Source organism: Labrus mixtus, chromosome 9 (genome assembly GCF_963584025.1).
Source record: "Labrus mixtus chromosome 9, fLabMix1.1, whole genome shotgun sequence".
NCBI classification, from domain to species: Eukaryota; Metazoa; Chordata; class Actinopteri; order Labriformes; family Labridae; genus Labrus; species Labrus mixtus.
This window is the reverse complement of record NC_083620.1, coordinates 4,634,211-4,662,162: the sequence shown is the minus strand read 5'-3', so window position 1 is coordinate 4,662,162 and position 27,952 is coordinate 4,634,211. Positions and strand designations below refer to the sequence as shown.

Genomic DNA, 27,952 nt, shown 5'->3' with positions numbered 1-27,952 from the left:
CTTGACTTCATTAGCTGGTGTGTTTGCTGGATGGCTTGAATGTATGATACACCTCAGATCTCCTCCCTACGCCTTTTAATTAACCTTCAGTAGAGCAGCAGGCAGACATCCACCTGGATTAAACCAGAGGAACTCTAAGTATGAAGAAAGCATCGCTGCAAGTCTCGCTACAACACGTCATATCTGTGCTGTTCCATGTTTGAAAAATACTCATCACCACATTACTGAATCAGTCTTTATTTTGAGATTTATTGGTTTTAAATTATGCAAAAGTAGCCTCAATGCTTCACCTTAAGAAAACAACATAACCTTGCTAGCTTTGATTGATGTAACACTTTCTGCTAGCCCCTTGTTTGCCGTCTTAATGTGATCATTTACCTGAAATCAGTTCTTCTTTCAAGCTTTCAAACAGCAGCTTCGAGAGGCAGTAGTGGTTCATATTGACTGTGTGTGCTGCTGTTTTGGAGAACAAGAAACGAGTCGATTACTGCGGGGGGGCTACTGGTATAGAATCGGTTTATTGACACGTCTCGCTTCAGCTTTAACACAGCTGCTGAGTGGAGCCTTAATATATTCAGAGACGGAGAAAAAAAAAAAAAAAAAAAAAAATCAGTTAACATCGCGGTTGTTTTTTTAATTATTTGCAGAAGCATTTTTCAAACATGACAACAATGGTGCGATGGGTCATAGTCGGACTCGCCAAGTTAGTATGCTGCAGAAACTTAAAGAATCTGTGAAAATCTCATGATGCAATAACCCCTCTTCCCTTGTAGCTTCCGTTGATGAAAAAGGTAAATACTAACAGATGGCATTCTGCTCTCATGTCAACACCTGCTGCTCTCTGCAGAAACCACAAAGCTGCACACATGACCGTCAGTCATGTACAGAAAGTATTCTTAAGCTGTGGGTGACAACAGGAAACACAAAGTGGATGTGTGAGTTAGGGGTTAGTATGGAGGGTGAACTGTGCTGCTCTGTTCTTCCTGATGGGTCTTAAAGAAAAGATTATGTACAAAATGTGTTCCAAACAAACCATTTAACAAATCCGCCACATGAAAACAATAAATTAGCTGTCAAAGGACTTCTTCCAAAGAAGATGAAGTTGTTTTGTTGTAATCATACATGTCTCCTGTAAATAATTGTGATGTAGAAAATGGGCGTGACATTTGGACGAGCTAAGGGTCAAAAACTAGAGGGAAACATCCGAGTCCAAACGGAGGCTCAACTCCCTCGTTGTTGTAGAAAAAACGGACACCTGTTTAACTAAACTGAGCAAGAACTTACCACATGGACAAGCCTGAAGTGATGGGCATTGATGACAACTACACACGTGTGAATCGCTGTCGTATCGTCAAAATGATATATATTTATAAGAATTTACATGGAACACCTTGATTTTTTACAATCAGCCAGGACCAGACAGTTCCCGTCCCCAGTGTCTCGGTCCTCCCAACTTCCCCAGTCCACAGTCATGTTCATTTGCTCCACAGCAGGGCGATGGCTTTGCAGATGCCCACGTCGTTGTAGTTGAAGTAGCACAGGCCGGCGAAGGTGACCGTCGACAGGAGGAAGAGACCCGCGTTTGCCATCTTGATCTTTGCGTCGCCATGGACGTAGTCTGTTAACACCTGCCCGATACCCCTGCAAGACAAACAAATTAGCCCAATTAGCCAAAACATTATGACAACCTGTCCAATCTAAGGATGTCCAATGCAAGAGTTCTAATTCTACAAAGCGTCTATGTTTTCAGTTTTTAATGACATGGACATGATACATCTACTTTATATTTGTTATTAAAGGTGGGTAGAAGTGGTGTGCTGGAGTGCATTATAATGAAAGGCGTTCATGATATTTTGCCTCCCCATTAACTTAAAAGAAGGCAGCTAAATATTAGGTACACCTTCCCCCCAAAACTATGAAAGCAATGCTTATAAAATGACTGCTCTGTAGTGTACTCTTTTTAAAGATGTCTTTTATTGGGCCACTTTTGCTTTTATTGGATAGGACAGATGAAGAGAGAAAGGAAATGTTGGGAGGAGAGAGTGGGGGATGACATGCAGTAAAGGGCCGAGGTTGGATTGGAACCCATGGGCTGCTGCAATGAGGACTACAGCCTCAGTACAACATAACCACTAGGCTATCTGCACCAGCTAGTCCTTTACTATCAAAGAACAAAACTCGCCCTCACATCTCTCATGGCTGCTAAGAAACAACCCAGACGGTTGGCCCACAACTCCTGCAGCCCCGGAGAGACAACTCTGTTGAGGTCAACATGCTCAACTTTCAATACTTTAAACAATATGAAGTCTGGGAAGCTGCTCGGTGACATTTCCTGTGATTTGATTGATCCCCAAACAAATATTCATTCACCCACGCTCAATTTAAACAAAACATCAGAAACATTTACAGAAACTTTAATGGTGAACTATGGCAAAACATGGCAAAACATTTCCACATGTATTGCTTTGTTGGAGGGTTAACGTAGAGTCGGGTTTCCTCTGGTTTAATTGGCGCTGTGGTCAGCCGAACATTCCTAAGAGAATAAAATCCTATTAGGCATTATCCTGAGTACCAGCTGAAAGGAGGAAGCTTTCCAGCCTACTCATGCTTTAACCATTGGCTGTACCGACCCCAAATCACACTGGAGACTTCATCTAAGTGGTTTTGGCCAGAGAGGACAGGTCTTGACCCTTTGTGATACAGACCTGCCCTGAAGGCTGTTGCTTAACCGGACTTATCACTTCTCATGACTGGGATTTGTGGCCTACACCTGCCACGCGGTTCAGTCTGCGCTATGACTGATGGACGAACACGCCGCTGTGACGCTAAGCTAAAGCCGCCCTCTGAAGTCCGCAAACAGAGCCAGAGCTAACCGGGGCTGATTGAGTATTGGCTGACAGCGACGGCGAGATGACTTACACCAAACCGCCGTGTCGTAAAGTTTCCCTTTGTCTCATCGGGGTCAGTGAACAAACTAAATCTTTGTACTTTGGAGAGACGTTTGGGAAATAAGCTCCACTTTCATTCATGCTCCCTCATTAATCACAATCTGCTGGTGTCTGACCACACAAGTCAGGAAAACTGTAATGGCCCTGAAAGCTGAAGAATCTAAACTACAACTCCCTGCTGACCATTTGACAAGAGATACAGAGCTCAACAATGAACGGCCACTTTTACTGCAGCTCTGGTTCTGCAAGAAAATTTCCCTATTCAAATCCTCCATTGACATTTCAATAAATCCTTATCTCAAGAGAATGAAGCTTGAAACCATGACAACCAGCTACCCCAATACTCATCACTATAATAAATTTGATTCGGCTAAATTCCAGCAAACTACTTTCTTTGTGTTTCAAGTCCTTAAACCTCCTTTTAATTTTATTATAAACTCGTATGACAGATTCCAATCTTCAGATATCTCCAACCAAATCATTAGTGACACACGTTAAGCTTTACCTAAGAGAAGTCTAAAAGCTCCACCAAAGACGATTGGAGAACCCGTGTTTCTAACACAACACTTCTTTATTAAGTTGTTTTCATTCATGGAGGGGACCTCTAAGGATAATTTGGCTCCTGATACAGCTCAAAAACAAGCTTAAAAAAAAGTCCAGACATTCGACAGCTCCACAAAATGTGAGACTACTCAGGGTACCTACAAGTAGTGATGAAGATCTTTCATTTTTTATTGATTCACTTATTGATACTCCTTAACAATCTAAGTCTTTGTCGATGCCACTACGGACACTTTCCCATTACTTGTTGGGGAGATGACTGTTTGTTTTGGACAGAACTCGTTTATCTATTTTTTTATTGCTCAGAAAATAAACAATCAATTTGTCATAATAGCAAATGTTGTGAATTCGATGCATGACCTTTGAACTCTGGTGAATAACATTTTTAAGAAGCCACGTATGGAGGCTGTGGTCCTCCAAGTGGGTGGCCCAGGTTCGAATCCGACCTGTGGCTCCTTTCCCACTCTCTCTTTCCCTGGTTTCCTATCTCTCCATTAAAGACACAAAAAGCCAAAAAAAACAAATTCTTCCAAAAAAAAAAAAAAGAAGCCACAGTGATTTTGGATCAGTCGAAATCTAATCAGTTCATCCTCGAATACAAGCTGGTGTTTTTGCCAAATTTGAAGGTTTTTCTTTTTAGTGTTTGGGGGATTCTGCTTTTCAAAGAATGTCAAGGACAGTGCCAAAGTATTATATCCGCTGTAGAGATGTGACCGAAGAGAAGGTATTAAAAGAGTGCAAGGATTCATTATTAAATAGAAATAATTAGTTCCAAACTCGACTATGGGTTTGAATGAGTAACCTTGATTTGTACATTTTTATGACTAACATCTTCAGGACTAATGCTATCAGGGTTTGGGTAAATGTTTGACGGTCTTACCAGTGCCCGTGCAGGGTCAGGGCAGCAGCCAGAGAGTAGTCGACGAACGGAGAGGGACTAAAATATGCTGCAGGTCCCAAGGCCAGCAGCAGGATGCTCACTACTCGCTCTCCTGTCCAGTGCAGAGAGGCGGCTTTAGAGCCAGAACCCGCTGAGGAGTTAGAGAGACGAAAGCAAAGTTAATGATCTGCATGCTAACAGAAGATAAAACAAATGTATCTTAAAACACAAAGAGAAATAGTAAATAATGTTGTAGTATACAGGAATAGGTTGAGATTTTGAGATCTTCTTTCTTACTGAGTTAGACCTTCATTTGTCACGTCCAACACAAAAGTATCTAACATCAAACAGAGGATCTCATACCTATCAAACACAACTGTCAAAGGGACCACATGTTTTCACAAGCAAACCCAGAGTTAAGGGTACATTTACAAACAGCCAAATGGAAACTAAAGCTCTGTCGCAAGGAAAGGTTTAAAGATCACTCATATTCCTCCTCTTCAATCAGTTTAAATAAGTCTCAGAGCTCCTCAAAACATGTCTGTGAAGTTTCTTGTTCTAAATCCACTCTGATCCTGTATTTGATCATGTCTATAAACTCCTCTATTTCAGCCCTGCTCAGAACAGGCTGTTTCTGTGTCTGTACCTTTAAATATGTAAATGAGCTGTGTCTGACCACACCCCCTCTCTGGAAGGGCTTGGGTGTCTAGGGCTTTCTCACTTTATTTGTTTATGTTGAGACTCAGAGGGCAGAACAAACACCTAGCTGTGGGAGTGTCACCCACCTGGGGGAGGGGTTACTGCCCTTTGTGATGTCATGAAGGGAACATCTCTAAACGGCCTGTTTGAGCACACATTTTTTCCGAAAAGTGGAGCAGGCAAAAGACAAATTTGGGGGGTTTGTAGGCAAACTAGGGACACATCAGTGTTAGAGAAACCACTGTGAAGTGTATTTTGCATTATATGTGACCTTTAAGATACACATTCTGTAAAGCTAGATAATCTCCACAAATGATCACCACTTTGATGAATTTTGAAGCTTTTTAGAAGCAAATGCTAATGTTAAGCTATAAACAAGTTAACCATCATCATTGTAAATCAGCTTTCGTCTTCTCCCTGTTCAACGTGATGAGGATGACGTCCCTGATAACCTCTGTAGACTCATTTATCCGCATGTTGGAAAAAAAACCATTTACGGTTGTATTAATATGCTGACGGATAAAACAGTTATGTTAACCCTTGGTTTAATTTCAGGGATCTATAAAAAGAATCGGCTTTGAGACGAAGGAACCAAAAGTGAAAAACTGTCAACTCATTTCCAGGCTTTAGGACTTATCGCTGCAGCAGCGTTTTTACTTGTTTAAGACAAAACACAAGTAGAAGTGAAAAGAGAACACAATGTGGCTCCACATTCGACTGTGAATTATAAACATGTTTGAACCTTTTTCTCATTCATCAAAATATGTCAGAGTAATCGCAGATCACTGTTATTATGCAATGTTTAAACAATTTATAAAAACTATTAGTGGTTTAGACACTCCATACTAATACTCTAGAGATCAGTGGTAAATAGACTTGAGCTTGTCTAGCTTTTCTAGTCTATTGACTACTCAAAGCCCTTTTACACCACAGGTCACACCTACATATTCACACACTGATGGCAGAGGTTGCTATCTAATGTATTACCTAATCTCATTCATAAAACATTCACACGCCACTGATGCAGCAGAAGGAGCAATTTAGGGTTCTGTACCCTGCACAAGGACACTTCAACATAAGGCTGCAGGAGCTGGGTAAGCCCTGACCTTCCAGTTGAGAGACAACCCACTGAGCCACTGCCCCGGACTGTACATACAGTTTTCCAAAAACAATGAGATTTTTCAGTGTGAACATTTATGTTGTCTTTGTGATATTTTCCAATCAAATATAAAGCCCCCATTCATTCTTAAGTCACTACATTTATTTTTCCTAGTGCCAATTAGAATGTTATGAATTTTCCTTTTCCAGACATCCGTTATTTGTTGTTGTGAAGTATAAAAAGATTTTGTAAGAAGAAAAAATATGTTTTTTTATTTTACATTACAAGTCAGATTAGTATATTATTAACAAAAATGTGGTTTAGAAAAGTAGAAATTACACATCTGTATTAACAGATTCATTTTGCTCCCAAGGGGGAAAAAAGCATCCACCCTTACTTGATGTGTAGATGACCCAGTAACCTGAACATTGTGGGTCACAGTGGGGGGAAACAGCTTTAAACAGGCCTTGAGTGAACCGGTGTCAAAATACAAAAACCACTCTGAGCATCCAAGGTGCTAAATCTGGACCGCAAACCAGCAGTCATAAATCATCAAGGCAGTAAGCTAGCTGCTATTATGTCAAACAGGAAAAACTAGAGGTGTGTAAACACAACAATCTGCAGAATAAAAGCTATATCTGTCATCATCAAAGCCAAAACTAACATTAAGAATCAAACATGCTGTCCTGTTTATTGGTGCTAATATGTGCATGTTCTCACCATCCAGAGTAAAGTATTCTGGACTTTGACCATTGAAGCAGATCATTATCACATGCATACACAATGCAATGTGCTATGATACTGGGTGTGAGTAATACTGGGTTCAAAAAGCTGTATTTATAACTGGGTTAAGATCAGAAAAGGTGAGAAAAGTGCAGCTTGTAATGTTGATTCAACCCTCCCTGTGGTAATGTCTACTCCAGTTTTGAATGTATTAAGAGTTTGTTTTCTGTTGTTCTGTATCTGCATACTCCCTGTAACTTACGTATGTAAAAGAGATTATTTTAAATTGTAAACACTGACCGTGCAGAGCCTGTGACGAATGGATCCTCGCCGTCAGCTGGTACGGCTGCTCCTGGTATTTGTACGGTACGACCAGCGGCCTGGCCAGAAAAGTGCTTTGGTAAAACAGAGCTGAAAGAAAAGACAAAAAATGGTTTCCAATGGTGGCACACAGTATAAAACTTAACCACAGCTTACACTGAAAGAGTTGTAAACAAAGAGCCTCGGCATGAAATCCATATGAAGAAAATCAATCAAATATTTAGATTATTTAGAAATCAGTTTGGTGATCTTTGAAGCAAAAATCTCAAACTTTGAATGGTTCCAGCTCCGTCAGTGTGTGGATTTGCTGCTTTTTTTTTTTCATTATGGAAACAAGAATTCTTTGTTTGGAAATTTTCATTTTAAAAAAAGTTTAAAAAAAATTCTTATCTTTTCTTCATTTTATATACTTCAATGTTTATCAATTAAAAAAATATAAAATTATTTTGCTGATAAACTGTTTATTTTAAGATGCCGCCTTAAAAAAATGAATTGTATATATATATTTCTATATTTTGCCTTTAATATGAACAATTACACTGTTGCTCTCACTAATATAATAACGAATAAAATATTCAAACTATCAAATATATTTCTGTTTCCCCACGAGTTGATTTTAAAAACATTTTTCTCTGTCTTGAAAACCTGTGTTTACTGGAAATGAGCAGTAAAGCAGATGTTTAGTATTACATCTGAATCATGTAAACACAAAGAGCCAAAGAAAAGCAGCTTGTGGTTTCCACATAGACACTTTATGGTTTTGGAAACTCTCCACCCATTCAGTCAAATGAGGGCGGTGGCGAGCAGTCTTCACCTAACATGAACTTTAATTAAAGGAGTATCTATGCTCCTCCGTGAGGTTTATGCATGCCGAATTAAAAAGTGAGACTTGTCATCTTCGGAAATGTCCTCAGTTAACTTCTGCATGATACGTAAGGTTTAAAAAATGTATTTAAAGTTATAATTAGCATATTTCTGAATGGGGTTCTGCGCCTGTCGTGAGAGCAATAACGCCGTGGTCGGACAGAGTGATGTCATAATGGCAGCGAAATTCAACCAAACCTCAGTGACATCACTAAGTAACCATCTGACATCAGTGTGAATTAAACTTTAACTTTAACACTAACCAGTGATGATAAAGATAAATAAAAACACTGACAACATGTTTATCTAATGAGTCGTGAACTTGAAGGGAGAAGTCTTCCCCCTGTCCTGATTTGTTCATACACAGTTAAAATGACCCACTCTCCGTCGTATTAACATCAACTTACTACACAACAGTGACCACATTTATCAGAAGACAAATAAAAGATAGAAATACTCACGTTTGACTCCTCTACGACACACAGAACTCAACCTGACGATAGCCGCCATGATGATCAACTCACCAAGGTCACCACGGTTACCCGGATGTACTTGTTGAATCTTCGGAAGCACAAAGATGTTAAATGTTTGAGAAGATCAGTAAACTGTTTCAGATTATTTTTTCTAAACGCAAAGATATTGTTCCACTCACGCGTTACCGAGACATTGATGTTATTTAATGTTTTTAAAAATATTTCTAATCAATATACTCTGCCATATGAGGTCGTGTTATTATATCATTATATCATTAACTGGAATAATTAATTTTAGATTTTTATTAGTGATTATTTTTAATTACATCCAGAAAACCTTGACGATTCATTATAATGTATGAATAGTCTTCTCTGACATGGTATTAGTATAAATATGGTTCAGCCAAAAAAAACAGGTAGGATATAACACGAGAAAAATAAGAAACAAGCTTTTCTTCTATAACTGCTTTTTATAAAATGTGTGCTTCTTTGACACTGCGGAAAAACTTAATAAAGAAAGGAGAAGAAAACTATAATTATAACATTAAATCTTCTGAAGCAGAATCAGAATCAGAATAAACTTTATCGGCCAGGTATGCTTACACACACACAAGGTATTTAACTTCGGTGAACGGTGCTCTCTATGTCTAAAAGTACAACATTAAATATCGACAATAAACACAAAGTAAACACACCAATATGTACAAGCCATAAGATAATAATTCAGTGGTGAGTAGTGCAAAAGATGCTGAAGTAACATGATAATAAAAAAAATGTACAGTAAATATGTGACAGCTGGGTTCATTTACATGAGGTAGAGTTTTACAGTATTTATATTAAAAGTGTGCATAGTGTTTTCATGTAGAAGTAGTCTATGGGTTAAATAGATTTCTTTTTAAACGGCTCAGATAAACGTGATACCAAAGATTTTGACTTTACGCAAAGTGATGTTTTGATAGCCTAGATTTTTCCAAATACTTTGATTTTAACGAGTAAACTCCTGTCAAACACAAAATATCTTTGTACGCGTCAGTGTTTGCGTTAGCTTCCACTCGTTGATTTACAAACGATCTGGACAGGAACCACCTACACGCGTAACCCATCCCTCGATTTGTAGATCAGCGGTGACTCAGACACAGCAGCGCTCAGTCCAGAGGAAGCGAAGGTCACCTCCCCTTACCTCGACTCACTGCAGCAGCTTGTCGGCGTGAATAGAGACTTTTCTCTGTAATTATTCCGTTAAAAAATGGACAATTTTGATAATTACAACGCGTCGGATAAAGCAGAGGCTTCGGAGCTTCAGCGTATGATCGCCATAGAGCAGCAGAAAGCGCAGTTCCAGGCCCAGGTGTGTATGCTAACTATGCTAACCTGTATCTCCCTTTAGCGGACATGCACATGTATTATATGAGAGACTTATAAGACCTGATCAACAGGGAGATGATACTACATCTACAGTAAAAACAGACTGATCCATCAGTGCAGTACTATCAACATATAACAGCGTGTTGCAGAGATCAGATATCATTGAAAAATACATTGCAAAGTAAACATGACTTGTGGAAGGTAAATCAATTTTTATAGCAAATTTAAAAAACAGGGCAATTCAAAGTGCTTCGCACAAGACATCAGAAGAATGTCTTGTGTGAATAAAGATTAAAGATGCATTCACACCTGAAGGTTAGTTTAGGTTAGTCTGCATTCATGAAAAAAAACAACAAAACAAACATTGTGTTGCCTTTTAGTTGGTTTGTTTCTATAGTTGTCTACTACAATCACATCAACAGCTTTGATCACACATGTAAGGATATGGATTAGAAGAGTAATTAGCATGACAGTTATTGGAATTGTCCTATAAAAATGCTTGTTTTGGCATAATAATTGTACTTTGTTGAACACTGGGTGACTGCTGCCTGGTTCTCTTTGTTTTATTTTAATACATACTTTTGTTGGATTCACATTGTAAACACTAAAGTTGCACAATGACACAAACAAATGAACATGTAGAGGTTTATCAGCATCTCTGGTGTTTTGGTTGAATTACTGTTTTTGTCAGTCTCGTCTGGCGGCTTTGATTAGAGAGGTGTAGTAGCAATTTCTGGTTCAAAAATATGTAACTGTATTAAAAAAAAATTCTCTGTAGTATCCTATCTAATATATGAGACACACAGAATAACAATCTGAGTTACAGTCGCAGGGAAACAACCATGTTTCTTGCCAGTGGCTGAAGCAATCTGCCAGTGAAATTAGATAAATGTATAAGTGCTGTAGATCCTACGACTTAGCATAGCACGCTGTTGAAAACATTTCAGAATCCTTTATTAACAATGTTGAAGGGGCTCTGATTCTCTCAGAGAGGTTTACCGGTTCAGAGGTCAAACACCATGATGTATTAACCCCACAGTCGTTTGTTAATCAGCCTTGTATGTATTTATTCCAGGTGCACACTTTCACTGACGTTTGCTGGGACAAGTGTGTGGACAGCCCGGGCTCCAAGCTGGACTACAGGACGGAGACGTGCCTGCAGAGCTGCGTGGAGCGCTTCATCGACACCACCCTGGCCATCACCAACCGCTTCACACAGATGGTGCAGAAAGGAGCTCAGTAATGATAATACACCGTCGATGCCAACCGGACTGTGTTGTGACATTCATCAGATATTTTGTATTCTTATGATGTTGGTAGAAGATTAGATGAAGAGGATGTTTTTTTTAATATAAATCACTGTGTATGCTTCAGGGGTCTGTAATGTGATCAAATGGAAAACTGTACATGGATACAGCTGCACATAACAGCCAGAAGTACCTCTTTGACTCTAAGAAGTGATGTAACCTGGCATGAGTAAAGTGAAATATTGTACTCATGTTCACTGTCTTGTCTGTTTCCTTCATGCATGTTCAAAACCTAAAATAAGACAACAATTGGGAAAACAATCCCTCCAATCCAGGAACATCTGGAAACTTGAATATGTGTCAAACCCACAGAAAACATCACAGGTTGATGAGGGTGAGTGGATCTATTCTTATTCAAATTAACCAGAAAACAATCAAAACAGTAATAATGACAATGATGTATAATAACATAATCTATATAGTTCTCATTCATATTTATTAAAGGATAAATAAAGACATTACTGACTCTTTCTGAGACACTGCCTCTGTAGGGACACTGTGAAATGTAAATGTGATGATTTGCAAAGCATTTAAGCTCTATATATTCGATTGAAAATTTCACAAAGGCAACATCATAAAATGTTCACGAGGAGAAATGTCGTTTATGGAACACTGAGCCCTTTTTTGATTTGATGTCAGTTGTAAAAGTGGCAGAAAAAGACTGAAAAGTTGTGAAATGCTTAAAAAAAAACACCTGATGGAACATCTCAGTTAATCAAGTTAACTATGAAAGGTTTAGGTTAGTAACATGACTGGGTATTAAAAGAGCAATCCAGAGTGTTTCTGAAGTACAGACAGAGAGGGGCTCACTGCTCTGTGAAAGATTGGGCTGGCAGATAATAACAATAATAAATTAGACTTACATAGCACTTAAAAAAAAATGTTGCTTTAGGACTGTTTTCTGATCCAGGACCAGCGGAAACTCAGACTGCTATTCAGACTCATACACATCGTGTAACTCAAGTTGCTGCTTTACTTTCCATCCACAGAGCACTTTGGTGGATGCAACAGTGGGATTTGTAGTTTTTAGTCAGAGGTGACGTTTGCAGGCTCTATGCTCCTCATCACAATCAACTTGCTTTTAATGAGATCAAAATGATCAGTTAAAGACACAATATAAGTGTGGATATTTGTCGTTACAGTTATAAAACTCTCATGTTAGTGTTATTGTCCCTTCTCAAAATTTCCCTTCATCAGTGTTTCTTAATCAGGGAGAGCAGAGGTTTTGTGGTTATATGATGTTTTTATGTGTCCCTACATGTATTTAAACTCTGACTCAGTGTACTGTTAATGATCAAACTGGTACTTTCTGTCACCTCTTATAAAAAGTTATTATTTCTAGTTTTGACCCTTTCACATGCTTCAAATGTCAAATCAGTGAATAGCTGTTCCACTAAGGACACATATGGCAGTAGCTCAGTCTGCAGGGATTTGGGTTGGGAACCGGAGGGTCGCCAGCTCAAGTCCCGATGCGTACTAAGTCTGGCAATTGGTCTGGAGCTGAAGAGGTGCCAGTACACTTCCTGAGCCCTGCTGAGGTGCCTCCTTTGCAAGACACTGAACTCCCACCAGCTCAGGAATGCTCACTGTGGGCTCGCTCAGACATCTCTCCATCAGTGCATGCATAGGATCCTGCTTGTGCATGTGTGTGTATATTTCAGCATGTTCAATAACAGAGGGTATAATTGGATTTCCCCTCGCAGGATTAATAAAGTATATAATACCCTGACTTGAGATCACACATGGTTCCATTTTGAATAGCTGTTTGAAGCCCATAAAGACTTAAAATTAAATTTAAAAAGTACTTAATGAGTACTAAAACGAAGAGGTGAAATGCTACTGGTTATTATTGTTTATACAATATGGAAACCTGGAACACAGGAGTACGTCCATTTAACAGTATTTGAGCTTCCCATCCTGAGCATCTATATCCGAGTTCTAATTACGGGGGAATCTGTCCAGAAATTCAGGAGTTGAACTTCTGATGATGTCAATCTAAATCAGTAAATATGTACATAACACACACAAATATGTCATATTGAAAGGGGTTAATACAAAAAAACAACAGAACATATAAAGATGACAGACAGTAGCTTCTGATTTTAGAAGTGGAACTAATGCAAAATGGCTTTGGACCTGTAATCTCTCTAACGACCAGCAGGGGGCGACTCTACTAATTGCAAAAAAACGAAGTGCTAAGACATTCAGTTCCTTTCCTCAGGACGGTAAGAGATCACTTAATCTATTGTTAAAGAACAATCTCTTCTCTACATCATCTGTCATAAAGAGGCAACATTTACAAAGTCAGTACAGGGTGGGAACGATTAAAGGGCAAAGGGAGATAAAATACTAAGGGACTACACTGTCTGCAATCTGAATGTCAATAATACAAAAATAAATAATTGAGCGTTTCAATTTTTTTCCCGCAAAAAACAACTGTGTTGTTAATATTTCGTAAAGGTCTCAATTTATTCTCATCCTGGGTTCAGGTCAGGTTTTAAACTATGCAGTGCAAATTCATTATTTCACAATATTAATGTTTCTGTACATGGAAATTTAAACCATTCAAAATGTACCATGTTAAAATGATTTCTTCATTCAAGATCCATATTTTTCATGTAGGCTATTTAAACAAAGACAAACTCCTTGACATCACGTCAATAATTACTTCCATAAAATAAGATTTCAAAATTCAAATTACACTTACGGCATCCAAACAGATATCATTATGCACAAATAATATTTCAATATTTTCGGTTGGATATTTTTGTAATTTCCACAGTCCTAGGAAACAGTCTCTATGTGCACCAATATGACATATGACACCAGATTGCCAAGAGCTATTGACATGCATGAAACCACACCAAACTGATTTAAACCACCCAAATACTGACAAGTTCAGTTAAAAAAAATCCTAAATTCAGATTAAACACCCTGAAGCGTGTTAAAAACATGTAAATGGAAAACAGTCTTTCCTCCTGAAAAGAGGGTAGGGGCTCATTTACTATACTGTCTCTATCTGTGCATTTGCCAATGTTTTGTTTTATTAGTGCATGCAGCTTGACACTTTATTCCTCATGAAACTCAGTGCTGAACTGTAACTTCTGAACATATGTAATGGGACTCCTTGAGTTGAGCTTATCTCTCGTGGACATCCACAGAATTCCTCCATGCTTCCTCACAAATGCATTTATTAGTTTTCCTTTTTCAATGAAGTATAATCTAAAAATTATTTTAAGGCCAGAGAATGCCCTATAGCAATTTTATAGTCACCTTTTGACTCTGTGATATAGAACTGTTTATGTGAAAATGATTTAACTTGTTTAGTATTTTCAGAGTCTGAAATTTGCTTAATGAACCCTGGTTTAAAACATGTACAGTTAGATATAAGATAAGTAAGTTATACTTGTAATATTTACTGTACATTCACTTAGTTTATAATTAAACTGTCAACTATGAACTTAAAACAAACAAGATCATTTATGGCACACAAATATTTTTTATGTAAGATTTTAAAAATGGAAAGAGTGAAGAGGGTGGTGTTGAGGGGTTTGGGTTGGTGGGGCAGACGTAGGAGGGGGGTGTGGGTCTCTGAGGCTTCTGGAGGAATGATTAGTTGTCCATTCATAGATGCCCCATGCAGGAACACTGGAAACACAGAGGAGTCCTGCCCTGTGAAAAAGATTCATAAGACATGTGTTAGTATAGACATAGTATTACAACCTTTGCATGATATCTTTTCCTATAATAAAAAGAATACACATATGTGAAGTCATCTTAAGTTTATCAGCACTTACTTTGCTGTGTGACAGCAAGGTGCCCATCGCTCTCCAGCTGGTCCTGTAGTCATCCATCCTTCACATCTGCTCTGGAGTAAACACGTCTTCTGTTGCCATGGGAATCTTGGGTGTCGAGTCTTGGCCTTCTCCATCGTCTCGTCTTGTGGTGGGGGGGGGGGTTGGTACATCTGAGAAGCAAACAAACAACAGTATAACTAAGTGTGCTAAAGACAACATTTGCTTTTTATTAAAAAAAAGTGGATATGAACATTAGATTCCTAATGTTAGACAGTATAAACTTACCTCTGTCTGCTAGTCACCTACACCTAATTTATAAAACATGGTTACGTGCAACACAGTGATGACAATAAACAATGTTTAATTACCTGTGCATGGAATTATCAGCCGTCTTTAGAAACTATTGCTATTAAATATTACCTTACCTTTGTCTGGTATAGCCACCTGGACCGTACATAGACAAATACACAACAACATAACAAAGTAAGAAAGAGTAACTATCTCTGAGTCTGCACTATTCCAGAAGTTGATTTAAACTATCAAAAAACGTGCCTAATGCTTGTACAGTACTTGCAGCTGTTAAGGTTGCCTAACAGCATTGTCTGCCAGACATGTGGAAAGGTTTCTGGGGCTTTGAAAAGTCCTGCCAGACACAAAGATTCCACTTTTCACTTCCTGGAGTAATCAGGGTTGTCATCCAAATCAGAATCGCTGCCATCAACCACAGGGGGATACTCCCAGAATCCTCTTCTTCTCTAGGAGCCTGAGGTGGATGGAGTGGAGTCCATGTAGATCTCCTCCCTGCTCCTCTTGGTGGAGGAGCTGAGGCCTGAAGTGGAAGTAGCACACCCAGTCTGAGGACCTGAATCACCCAGAATCCTGAGGACCTGAGAAGTCCTCCTCGCCCTCGTCCTCGCTCGCCTGTTCCCTCTCGTCCTCGCTCTTTTCTTCACTCTCCGCTTCAAACTCCTGGTCGCGCTCCTCTTCACTCTCCTCTCCCCTCTCCTCTCCATACTCCTCTCCATACTCCTCTCCATACCCTCCATAGGTGGATGGAGTGGAGTCCATGTAGCTCTCCTCCCTGCTCCTCTTGGTGGAGGAGCTGAGGCCTGAGGTTGAGGGAGCACTCTCCTCGTAGCGTTCCTCACAGTCACACCTGGGCCTCTTACCACTTACCTGCTCTGTGAGGATCTCCTCCCTGCTCCTCTTGGTGGAGGAGCTGAGGCCTGAGGTTGAGGGAGCACTATCTTCTGATCTTGAAGGTGAGGTAGGATCTTCTTCCTGTGGATGTCGGACAGTCAGCAGCTGAGGAGGAGCATCAGGAACAGGAGGAGACACCTGCTGCCATCTCCGGTAGAAATCCTCCGGGAACTGCCGGTCCATAGGGGAGAGAGATCTGTTGTCCTCCTCTTCATCTTCATCCTCGAGGTCCTCTTCAGAGTCATACATGGATTCATACCCAGAATCCTCACTGAACGAGTCTGAAAAGTCCTCCTCGTCCCTAGTCTCCTCTTCACTCTCCTCTTCACTCTCCTCTCCCCTCTTCTCTTCATTCTCCTCTCCCCTCTCCTCTTCGTTCTCCTCTCCATACTCCTCTCCATACTCCTCTTCATACTCCTGTGGTCTCCTCATCAACCACAGGGGGATACTCCCAGAATCCTCTTCTTCTGTAGGAGCCTGAGGTGGATGGAGTGGAGTCCATGTAGCTCTCCTCCCTGCTCCTCTTGGTGGAGGAGCTGAGGCCTGAGGTTGAGGGAGCACTCTCCTCGTAGCGTTCCTCACAGTCACACCTGGGCCTCTTACCACTTACCTGCTCTGTGAGGATCTCCTCCCTGCTCCTCTTGGTGGAGGAGCTGAGGCCTGAGGTTGAGGGAGCACTCTCCTCGTAGCATTCCTCACAGTCACACCTGGGCCTCTTACCACTTACCTGCTCTGTGAGGATCTCCTCCCTGCTCCTCTTGGTGGAGGAGCTGAGGCCTGAGGTTGAGGGAGCACTCTCCTCGTAGCGTTCCTCACAGTCACACCTGGGCCTCTTACCACTTACCTGCTCTGTGAGGATCTCCTCCCTGCTCCTCTTGGTGGAGGAGCTGAGGCCTGAGGTTGAGGGAGCACTATCTTCTGATCTTGAAGGTGTGGTAGGATCTTCTTCCTGTGGATGTCGGACAGTCAGCAGCTGAGGAGGAGCATCAGGAACAGGAGGAGACACCTGCTGCCATCTCCGGTAGAAATCCTCTGGGAACTGCCGGTCCATAGGGGAGAGAGATCTGTTGTCCTCCTCTTCATCTTCATCCTGGAGGTCCTCTTCAGGGTCATACTCATACCCTGAATCCTCCCTGAACCAGCCTGAGAAGTCCTCCTCGCCCTCGTCCTCGGTCGCCTGTTCCCTCTCATGCTCACTCTCCTCTTCACTCTCCTCTTCATACCCCTCTCTATACTCCTCTTCATACTCCTCTTCATACTCCTCTTCATACTCCTCTTCATACTCCTCTTCGCTCTCCTCTTCGATCACCTCATCCTCATCTTCATCCTCAGAGGACACTGGAGGAATGTCCCCTGGTCTGGCTTCCTCTTCTACTGCAGAGGAGGAATCAGGGTTGTCATCCAAATCAGAATCGCTGTCATCAACCACAGGGGGATACTCCCAGAATCCTCTTCTTCTGTAGGAGCATGAGATGGATGGAGTGGAGTCCATGTAGCTCTCCTCCCTGCTCCTCTTGGTGGAGGAGCTGAGGCCTGAGGTTGAGGGAGCACTCTCCTCGTAGCATTCCTCACAGTCACACCTGGGCCTCTTACCACTTACCTGCTCTGTGAGGATCTCCTCCCTGCTCCTCTTGGTGGAGGAGCTGAGGCCTGAGGTTGAGGGAGCACTCTCCTCGTAGCGTTCCTCACAGTCACACCTGGGCCTCTTACCACTTACCTGCTCTGTCAGGATCTCCTCCCTGCTCCTCTTGGTGGAGGAGCTGAGGCCTGAGGTTGAGGGAGCACTATCTTCTGATCTTGAAGGTGAGGTAGGATCTTCTTCCTGTGGATGTCGGACAGTCAGCAGCTGAGGAGGAGCATCAGGAACAGGAGGAGACACCTGCTGCCATCTCCGGTAGAAATCCTCTGGGAACTGCTGGTCCATAGGCGAGAGAGATCTGTTGTTCTCCTCTTCATCTTCATCCTCGAGGTCCTCTTCAGAGTCATACATGGATTCATACCCAGAATCCTCACTGAACGAGTCTGAAAAGTCCTCCTCGTCCTCAGTCTCCTCTTCACTCTCCTCTTCACTCTCCTCTTCACTCTCCTCTCCCCTCTCCTCTTCGTTCTCCTCTCCCCTCTCCTCTTCGTTCTCCTCTTCATGCTCCTCTCCCCTCTCTTCTTTGTGCTCCTCTCCCCTCTCCTCTTCGTTCTCCTCTTCACACTCCTCTTCCTGCTCCTCTTCGCTCACCTCATCCTCATCTTCATCTTCAGAGGACACTGGAGGAATGTCCCCTGGTCTACCTACCTCTTCCTCTGCTTCCATGTCATCCGAAATCCAGATTACTTCCTCCTCATCACCAGAGGACACTGAACAAATGCCCACTGGTATACCTACCTCTACCTGGTCCTCCTCCTCCTCCTCATCATCCAAGACCCAGATGACTTCCTCTCCATCACCAGAGGACACTGGGGGAGTGTCCTCTGGTGTACCTACCTCTACCTCAGAGTCATCGTCGTCCACGATCCTGATGCTGATCATCTCGAGAAGGCTGTCTGGTGCAGGACGTACCACTGAGGGAGACAAAAATAAAGCATCAGTATACCTGATTTCAAAATGTAACAACCTCTGATTAAATAACAACATCTGTGTAAAGTCAACACTTCATTTGTCTGTATACTGACTAAGATTGCAGCCTAAACAATCCCAAACCAGCCACAAACCGTAGGCCCTTTAACAGTGATACAAAATATTGTGATGCTCTACTTTGATGATTTTTTTAAGCTGCGTTCATGCAACACTTGATGAAAGTCATACTTTTTTCTGCTGGGAAAAACATACATACAAGGATGCTCATATATATACATCAGAAGACCCAGGTTATAAACTAGAAATCTACAATTTGGTCATTTTTTAAAGCCTTTTATAGATTAGTCCTGTTTTACTGGTGTATTTACATACATGATGGATAAACAAACATAACACTGCCAAATGTTACAATTCTAGGATTTTCTAAAAATAGGCAAAATAAAGTCTACTTAGAAGAATCTCCAACCAGCTCAGAGCTTTAAGGGACTATTTTAAGGGTAGCTGGTTTGCCTGAGTTAGCAAATATTTTTGTATCAAAATTGCGTATGATGATGATAGGCCACTGTATCAAATTTGATTCAATTTGATTTAATAAAAAAACGCAATTGAAAGCATGAATTATGACATTGAACTCAAATATAGTAGGCCTAAATGAATATAAAACCCATGATCGTAATTTGATGTAATGAGAACAGCTTGTAAATAAAAGATAATTCAATATTATCTCCGCATCAAAACAAACGTACTGAGATAAGAACGTGCCTAGTTACTGACACTGACGTTCTGACGTCATGGATCTCGCTAACGATGGTCTCCATGATGCAAAACAAAATAACATATTTAGCATTTTACGAAATTTGGCCTGGTCGCCATCTTTTTCAGATAATTTATATTTAATTTCTTAACAAAATTGTTGCTCTTAAACAAAAATAACAGTATTTCAAATCACCCCGACACTTCCTAATTAATTCCACAATTGGCGCGCTAAGTATTCAGACATTACAGCAATCAAAAGGTTTTTTTACACAGGAAAAACAGTGAGAAAATCAAAGTTCACCAAACATTTGTTTTTTCATTGAGGCCTAATAACATCATGAGAGCTCTCGACTTTAAATCTCACATTTAAAAAAAGGTTTGACTGATAAAACGTTAGAGTGTTTATGGAGATTAATAAATTAATCAGTGAAATGTCAATTGTAAAAAAAAAAAGGTCACATTTGACATACCTCCACCGCTGTCAGACAAGACTTGGGCGGACAGGTGCTCCTCGTCCATCACCGGTCCGCTGAAGGCGATCTCCGAGCTCTTCGGTGTCCCCGATAGGTGTCCCACTGAGTCCAAGAAGTTATTTTCTTTCCTGTTGTTTTAGAATATGTGTTCTTGTAGAAGATATTGATGCAGCGCTTTTAAATAGTAAGCTTTCCAGCAAGGTCTTGCAAAAAGGTCAACTCTCGTCAAAGTTCAATTGCAAAAGGGGAACGTAGAACGGTCTGCGGCCCTTATATAGCCTCGGTTGGTTGTAACCATGGTGATTGATGACGCGCGTGCGTGAGTGCGTGCGTGTAAACCGGTGCGGTGCGGACAACAGCACGAGTCAGAAAGAGACGATAATGTGGCCTCTTAAGAGAGAACTTCTTCAATACTCCTTCATTGATTGAGGGACCACAATTTCCATTTTTGATCTATTCCTCCAGGGGTTGTTTTAAAAAAAAAAATATATATATATATATTAAATGTTTTAATTGGGGGTCATTATGAAATCTAAAAAGTAACCCTTTACATGCCAATTTGTTTCACATAATTAACTTTTTTTTTCCACAATATGTTTAAAAAAAAATTCAACATACTAAAAGGTAATGTGATTATTCTACTATTATTATTCCTGTTAATAATAGGCATCAGCAATAATTCAGTCTGTTTCATGACTAGTCAGCAGCTGATCACAGGAGCTTTACATTGAAGCTGACAACCATCAGACCTGCAGTGCAGAAATCTCTGTTGATGAGCAGGTACGACACAAGTTCTCATTAATGGAGACAAAAATGACACATTTTGTTTTCAATCAATACACAAACTCATTTATTGCAGCGCACTTAAGAGAAAACTAGTAAGCGCACATCCAGGGAGAATGTATACAAGTGCACAACAAGGAGTGTATTAACTGCAGAAAAAAAGGAGGTCTGCATATTGTTCAGCTCCCAATGGTGATTTTATTTTGACATTTTTATTAATAAGTTGTTGCCCTGCCTAAATGAAACTGCCATTTGGAGCTGAACCGTGTGCAGGCCTTTCTCTTAATTCTGTCTTAAGATACTTTTTTTTTTTTAAACTTGCCTTTTTAGCTGGTTTGAGAAAAAGAAGAAGATGCATTGGACAATACTGCTGAATTTCATGCTTCAAAAGTGAGGTTCACAAACCAATGGCTTATGTAAGTCTGGCTTCGTCCACTTCTTTGAACAGTCTATGGTTGAAATTGATTGACCAGTATGTAGATTGAACAGATATAAAACACATTTTTGCTTCAAAAAACTAAAGTGTGAGGCTGTTTATATTTTTTGCTGCCCTGAGTGCAGACTTAATGGCGGTTTCTATCCACCCGTGAGGCGTAGCTGTATGTTCTCCTGCAAAATGCACCCGCCCCTCACTCTGGAACAGTTCTCGGGCGTAGTGTCCCTGCTGGTAGGGCGTGAACAAGGCGAAAGCTCCCAGACTGTAAGGATCCAAGCCCCACTTCTTCACCAGCCCCCCTGTCCATATAGGCCGGATATCCTCTCCGTGGATCTTCACCAAATCCTCCAGCACCACCGCCATCAGCTCGTCCTTGCTCAAGCCTTGGAAGAGGGTGGAGTCGTCAGAGCAGGTGTAGGACGCGAGGAGGGCCCCCGCGTCTGTGCCGGGGAAGCTGTGGCTGGGGTAGTAGATGAAGCGGGAGGGCCGGTCTGTGACGCTCTTCCCTCCTCTGATGCCTTCTTTCTCCCAGAACCTCTGACTGAAGCTGAGGATCACCTTGGTGGAGCTGGCGTAATGAACCGAGCGCAGGGCCTCCATCTTGTCTCCAGACAGAGGAGGCAGGAAGTCTATGAAGACACTGGCTTTGGCTGAAGATGTAACCAGAGCATAGTCCACCGTCAGGTTGACCAGGGAGTTTGGATTACGCCAGTCCTGGAAGGTTACGGTGACATACCTGCCTCCTGTTTGGTCTACCTGTTTGACTTTGGAGTTGAGAAGAATTGTAGCATTCAACCACTGGTAGAAAGCCCTCGGGAGGTGGTCGAATCCATCTGTCACCTCAAAATACCTGGAAAAAAACCCAATAGAAACCTTTCAACCAAAATACATCAGTCATTTTACAATATCAAAGACTTAGAGCTGAATAAATGTCTTATATAAAAAAAAGTGTTTGCCAAATGGGATCGATGGAGCCTAACGCCCATGCATCTGTTGTATTTTCTAGTGTACTGGTTTGTTGTTTGTTTAAATTGTTTCATAACCACTCCTACAATTACAACCAATCACCATATGCGTCACTGAAAAAACATGTGGTTTGAGAAACGCACATTAAGGGGCCTGTGTTAATGGAATTTATTTGCCCTAGCAGTGCCCATTTTCCAAAGTACAGTTCAGCGTTTTCTGCACTCATACCCCTTATGCACTAGAAAACCCTCGTGACAAATGTTTTTTTGTCCCTGCGCTCACAGCACTCTTAGATGAAAATAGTTCAACTTTTAGAACACTGCTGCACCCATTAATGTCACTTCACCCTCGCCGACAAATCAAGAGGGCTTTTGATATCAAATTTGTCAGCAACAATGGCGGAGGAGAAACAAAAAGGCCTGTTTTGCACCCAGACTTTTTTTCTTCTTCTACAGTACAAGTTCCAGTCCAAGAGCTGCTGTTACTACCAGGACAGAATTCCTTTCCATTATTTTAAAGAATCCTTTATAAAGTAATCTAATAAGGAAGTGGAAGTACTACGAGATAACTTTTGCATTAGTGTCAGGGCTTCAATCCCAGTGAGGACCAAGTCTGGAATTGGTCTGGTAGCTGGAGAGTTGCCAGGTCTCCTGAGCACTGCCCGATGTGCCCTTGAGCAAGGCACCGTACCCCCAACAGCTCGGGCGCTCTTTCATGTGCAGCCCCTCACTCTGACATCTCTCCTTTGGTGTATTTCTATAGGATTCTGTTTGTGCATGTATGTATATTTCAGACTATGTGGGTGAAGCCTGTCTCAGCAACAGAGTGTAAAATTAATTTCCCCTTGTGGGATGAATAAAGTGCATCTTCTTCTTCTTCTGAACCCATATGTTTCCTAATTACATCATTTATTATCATGTTTGTTTCAGCATCTTTTGCACAACTCACCACTGCACTATAGTCTTATTGAGTCTTGAACATATTACTGTTTGTTTATTGGTTAGTATTTGATGTTGTACTTCTTTACTTAGAGAGCACAGTCTGAAGTCGAATTCCTTAAATGTGTGAGAATACCTGGCCAATAAAGCTGATTCTCATTCTCACTTGGTTTAGCATTACACATAACAAGGAGATGAAATGAACATTTCTTACTCAGTGTTGTCATTGATGTCTGACTGAATGTACAGCATCTCTATCAGCGACGTGTAGAAGAGGCTGTTTTCATTCAGGAGGTCCCCGACCATCCTCAGTGCACCACGGCTCAGGTTCCCCTCCTTCACCAGGTACTCCTGTAATCAGGTGATCGTTAACTTTATGGTTATTTTTTTCATATTCATGTAACACTTAAGCAATGTTTAAAATAAATAAATCGTCACCTTCACTGTGTAGGAATCATATTTATTCAACATGGCACTGCAGCCCATTGACTTCAGGTCCTCCCTCACCTGTGCAAAGATTATGATATATCAGAAAACGTTCACATGTCTATCCTTATGCATTAGAAATACTGACGAGTTTAAAAGTTAGAATAACACTATCGATGTATACATATACACAAACCTTGTCTACATAACTATACACAAACCTTCCAGAGCGTCTCACTGAAGAGTTGAGCGGCTGACTTCCCTCTCTCTCCTTCATTCAGGCTGTAGTTGAGAATATCAGGGTTGTTTTCCACTGCATAGGTTTTCTGCAGCACCCCGTTTACAAAATAGTAGGTGTTGATGTCATCTTCGATAAAGTGGTTCAAGGAAATTTGTAATTTGGAGGCAAAGGACAGCAAAATCCTGTGAGGGAAAAAAAATGACACTGACTGAAGTTTCCTGGAGAGATTTAAAAATCTTCAAGACGAGACAATTAGAGATTGACGTATTAAGACCACTTTGTATAAGCTGCTTCAGTTATCATCACCACTTTGGTGCAACACAACAAACTTGACTTTACATCAATAATCATAATTTCTATCAAATCTGGACAGAAACATTTCCCAGCAAACATCATCATAGTGTTGTTGTTTTTTTTTTGACAAATATGACAGCGTTCACTCTCCACTTTGTCCTCCTGTCAGGTACTAACTTTATGTGTTGTGTGTTTGTTTCTAACTGCGGAGTATGGCACAGCCGGAAGACTGAACCAATACAGCAAAGTGAAACCATATCAATACTTTACAAGATGTTTGAACTTTAGGTGGAGATAAAAGAACTGGGAAAGCAGCGTTATATGACACTTTTTCTGTGGGGTTTTCCTTAAAGTGAGTAATGTCAAGATATGAGCAGAACTAAACATCAGAAAAAGAGTTTAAAGGGGACATATTATGAAAAATCCACTTCTACAGTGTTTTTAAACATATATTTGGGTAACCCACAAAATGTGAAATAAACCCATCCAGTCCTTTGTTTGTGGTCTGCATAAGTCTTACAACACAGAGAAAAATGCTCTGTTTCAAATTTGCTCCCCTTGTGATGTCACAGTGGGATTCTGGTAAAAGAAAATCCCCTCCCCTTCCCTGGTATCTCCACCCATGGACTCCACCCCCAGACAAGAGCAAAACTTTTGCGCAGGTCTGACATTTTTATTCTCTCTACAGAGGAGTGATGTGTACGGGGAAAACTTCATTACATTTAAAGAGACACACACACCAAAACGGAGCGTTCTGAGAGAGCTGGTTTATACAGGGTCACAAACCTCCTCTGGTGCTTGATTCATGTTATATTTTTACCAAAGCAAAGCAAGCAGATGTTTCATTTAGACCACAGGGGACTGTTTGAAAAGGTGGAGAAGAGGGATAATATGTCCTCTTTAAAATATTTTCTTATGTTGTCCGTGCTTTATTATTGAAAAGAAGACGGATAAAAGAGACCAGCAGGTCATTATCGTACTCACTTATGAAAGCTGGGGATCCTCATGGCGCCCACTTCTGCGTACCAGCCTTCTCTTCTGTTCCTGAAGGTCTCCACACGTCCTCCAATACGGTCACTGGCTTCTATTATTGTCACCTTTTCCACGGGGGGAAACATAATCATCATTTAATATCCACACCACCAAGTTTTTTCATTATCCACTGAGGAAAAAAAAACTTGTGTAAACATTAACATTTCAAGTATTGTTGGAGTCTACCGTATGTCCTGCATCTTCTAAAAACTTTGCAGCGGTCAGTCCAGCCATGCCCCCTCCAATGATTGCTATATGACGAGGGCTCTTGGAGACAGGAAGACCTTTTTCCACGATGTTGAGCAGCTCACTGTAGTCGGTGTCTTGTAGACAATCGTACAGGGGGTCTCCAAAGATCCCACTCACAGCAAAAATCACGACCCCGACTACAACTAGAGGAACTGACAGAGGACGAAAATATCAGTATTAGTTAATAAATGAATTATTGCATCATGATGAAATGCAGAAGTGGGGGGATATTCTCAAAGTTTACCAGTTAGAAATGAAAATTTCCCCACTTTTTTATTTCGTCAAAGCAACAAATCCATTAAAAACACATTATACAGAGAAGTGTCATGTCAGCAAAAAGGAACCCACATCTTCACCATTGAAATTAGCAAATAAAACTATTCATGGTAAAGTGCAAAGAAAGCCAGCATTTCATGTTTGTATACAAGTGTCCATCAGTGAGTAGTACGAGGATTATTCAGTTAAAAATGAATATATTTACAGCAAAAGTAATAGTCTTGTAACCACTACATTCATTTGTTTCTTGTTAGAAGTGAATCTGATCCTTACAGAACTTGCACAGAGCCATGTGAGGGATCATCTTAAGGATGGAGCTCCACAGTTTGGACGTCTTCCTTCTGCTGTTAGAGTCACTCTGAGAGGCAAAAGAAACCTACCAAACACAAGAAAGTTAAGAGTGAGAGACAGCATGAACATGGACAAGCCCTGTTGTTTTAAACTAAGAATTATTTTCCATTAAAATACATTAAATCAGATCAAAATCAACAAATTTCCCGTAAATAGAGAAAAAAAAGATTTGGTACGACTGAGAATTTTTTCTTTTGAACGTGCAGAAAGGGATTTTTTTCAAATGTGATATAAGATTCAAGATTAAGATGAACTTTAATGTCTCACAAAGTGAGAAATTTGTCTTGGGCTCTTCACCCGTGCTGCAGCCAAACAAAAGACAACAATTGACATAATTTGTATCAAACACAGGACGAAAAACATTGTTTAGTAAAAATTAAGTATATAACATCAGGTTCTTAACATTCAGTGCAAACATGCAAAGGAAAAATTAATTTTTAAACCTTTTCAGTCTACAACAGGTTTAAAAAATCATTTATCCCTGTTTCTATAAAACTTTTAAATAATGGAAAAAAACTGTTGTTTTTAAACTTGTATTTATATATGAAATATGTTCCATTGTAATACATTGAATGAGATCAAAATATAGACATTTTTCATTAAATCTCATAAAAAAGACATCAGATCTGTTGTTTTTTGTAGATGCAGACGTATGGTCTTTAAAATGAGATACAGTATAAAGCATTTTTTAAAAGTTTGTATTTTTAAAAATGAATTATGTTCCATTCATTAAAAGCAATAAATCAAATAAATATAAAATAGTTTTTCCTTAAATCTCAGAAAAAAGACATTAGCCTTGGTGATAGTATCCCCTTTAAAATAAATATACACCTGTTGTTATAAACTTGTACTTTATATTAGAACTATGCTCCATTACATTATTTCAGATCAAAACTGAGCTGGTTTCCTGAAATTGCAGAAAAGAAATACCTCAGATTTGGTACATGTGCTGAAAAAAATGAACTAAAGCTCAAATGACACTCTCCCTGCACTCCACTCACCTTTAACAAAGGTAATGTCTCGTCGCTCGTTGTGTGCCTATGCATGACTGAGAGGAAATGAGCGAGCCCCACATAGAGCTAAACTTTAATTTCTGTCCCTCCACATATACGAGGGCAGTCTGGAAAACCTGGAAGCGTGGGATGTGTGAAATTGCACACAACGTTATTTTAATGAGGGGGACTGTGTGGCTCCTCAGGTCTTCCAGAAATATTTTCCCACACCGGCTCGAGAGTCAACCAGACTGAACAAATCAGATTAGTGAGGTTATACTAGTCATCAGCATAGCTCATTTCCTCCATCTTCACTCATTTCAATATCTGACCTGAAAGTGCTCATTTACTGCTATCCAAAAATGTCAGATCTGAAGTGTCATTATTGTTCATAAAACATGTAAAACAGTGCATTAAAGAGCTCATTCCTTCTGTTACAATTATCTTTCATTATATATTTATTTATAAAATAATTTACTTACCTTTACATATAGTTTTTTTCTTTAGAGCCAAAAAAGCTTCCCCAACTCACATAGCCTTCCTGTGCACAACAGACAGGATGACAAAGGCACTGCTTTTTATACGCTGCAATAAGTGAAACCAAAAGCAAGAAGACAAATAAAGTTTCATTTTCCTGTAACATCAATGGCAGATTTGTAGTTTTTGTTTTCAAACTTAAATGCTGATCAACAGTTTTTGGAAACTGGAAGTTACCAAAGTAACCCATGGAAAAAAATAGGATAAGTTAAATATTTTAATTACACTGAGGAATAAGGAACAAGGTGTAACTTACTAATTTTTCTCAGGACAAACACACAGTAGATGATGTCTTTCTTCCAAGTTTTCTCGTTGATTTCTGTCTCGTGTAAAAAGCCTGACTGAGCTCAAAGCAGAAGCTCACCTGACTGTCTTGTTACAGCTCAGGTGAGTTTT

General features: G+C 40.3%; 3 protein-coding genes across 3 annotated transcripts; 1 reads left to right on the top strand and 2 right to left on the bottom strand.

The window, feature by feature from the left end:
* Positions 1-977: 977 nt before the first annotated feature.
* On the bottom strand, positions 978-8,675 carry LOC132980115 (succinate dehydrogenase [ubiquinone] cytochrome b small subunit B, mitochondrial-like). The gene is made up of 4 exons (XM_061046042.1): positions 8,557-8,675; positions 7,211-7,321; positions 4,390-4,540; positions 978-1,641 (listed from the first exon to the last, which is right to left on the bottom strand). Exons 1-4 carry the CDS (start codon positions 8,603-8,605, stop codon positions 1,476-1,478), a joined length of 477 nt encoding a protein of 158 aa, XP_060902025.1. The 5' UTR covers positions 8,606-8,675; the 3' UTR covers positions 978-1,475.
* A 1,024-nt stretch (positions 8,676-9,699) lies between these two features.
* timm8b (translocase of inner mitochondrial membrane 8 homolog B (yeast)) lies at positions 9,700-11,431 on the top strand. The gene is made up of 2 exons (XM_061046031.1): positions 9,700-9,916; positions 11,009-11,431. The coding sequence occupies exons 1-2, from the start codon at positions 9,815-9,817 to the stop codon at positions 11,174-11,176; spliced, it is 270 nt and encodes an 89-aa protein (XP_060902014.1). The 5' UTR covers positions 9,700-9,814; the 3' UTR covers positions 11,177-11,431.
* A 9,413-nt stretch (positions 11,432-20,844) lies between these two features.
* On the bottom strand, positions 20,845-27,952 carry il4i1 (interleukin 4 induced 1). Its single transcript, XM_061046030.1, has 9 exons — positions 27,813-27,952; positions 27,502-27,560; positions 25,950-26,052; positions 25,338-25,552; positions 25,104-25,216; positions 23,806-24,007; positions 23,597-23,665; positions 23,373-23,509; positions 20,845-22,104 (listed from the first exon to the last, which is right to left on the bottom strand). Exons 3-9 carry the CDS (start codon positions 25,978-25,980, stop codon positions 21,336-21,338), a joined length of 1,536 nt encoding a protein of 511 aa, XP_060902013.1. The 5' UTR covers positions 25,981-26,052; positions 27,502-27,560; positions 27,813-27,952; the 3' UTR covers positions 20,845-21,335.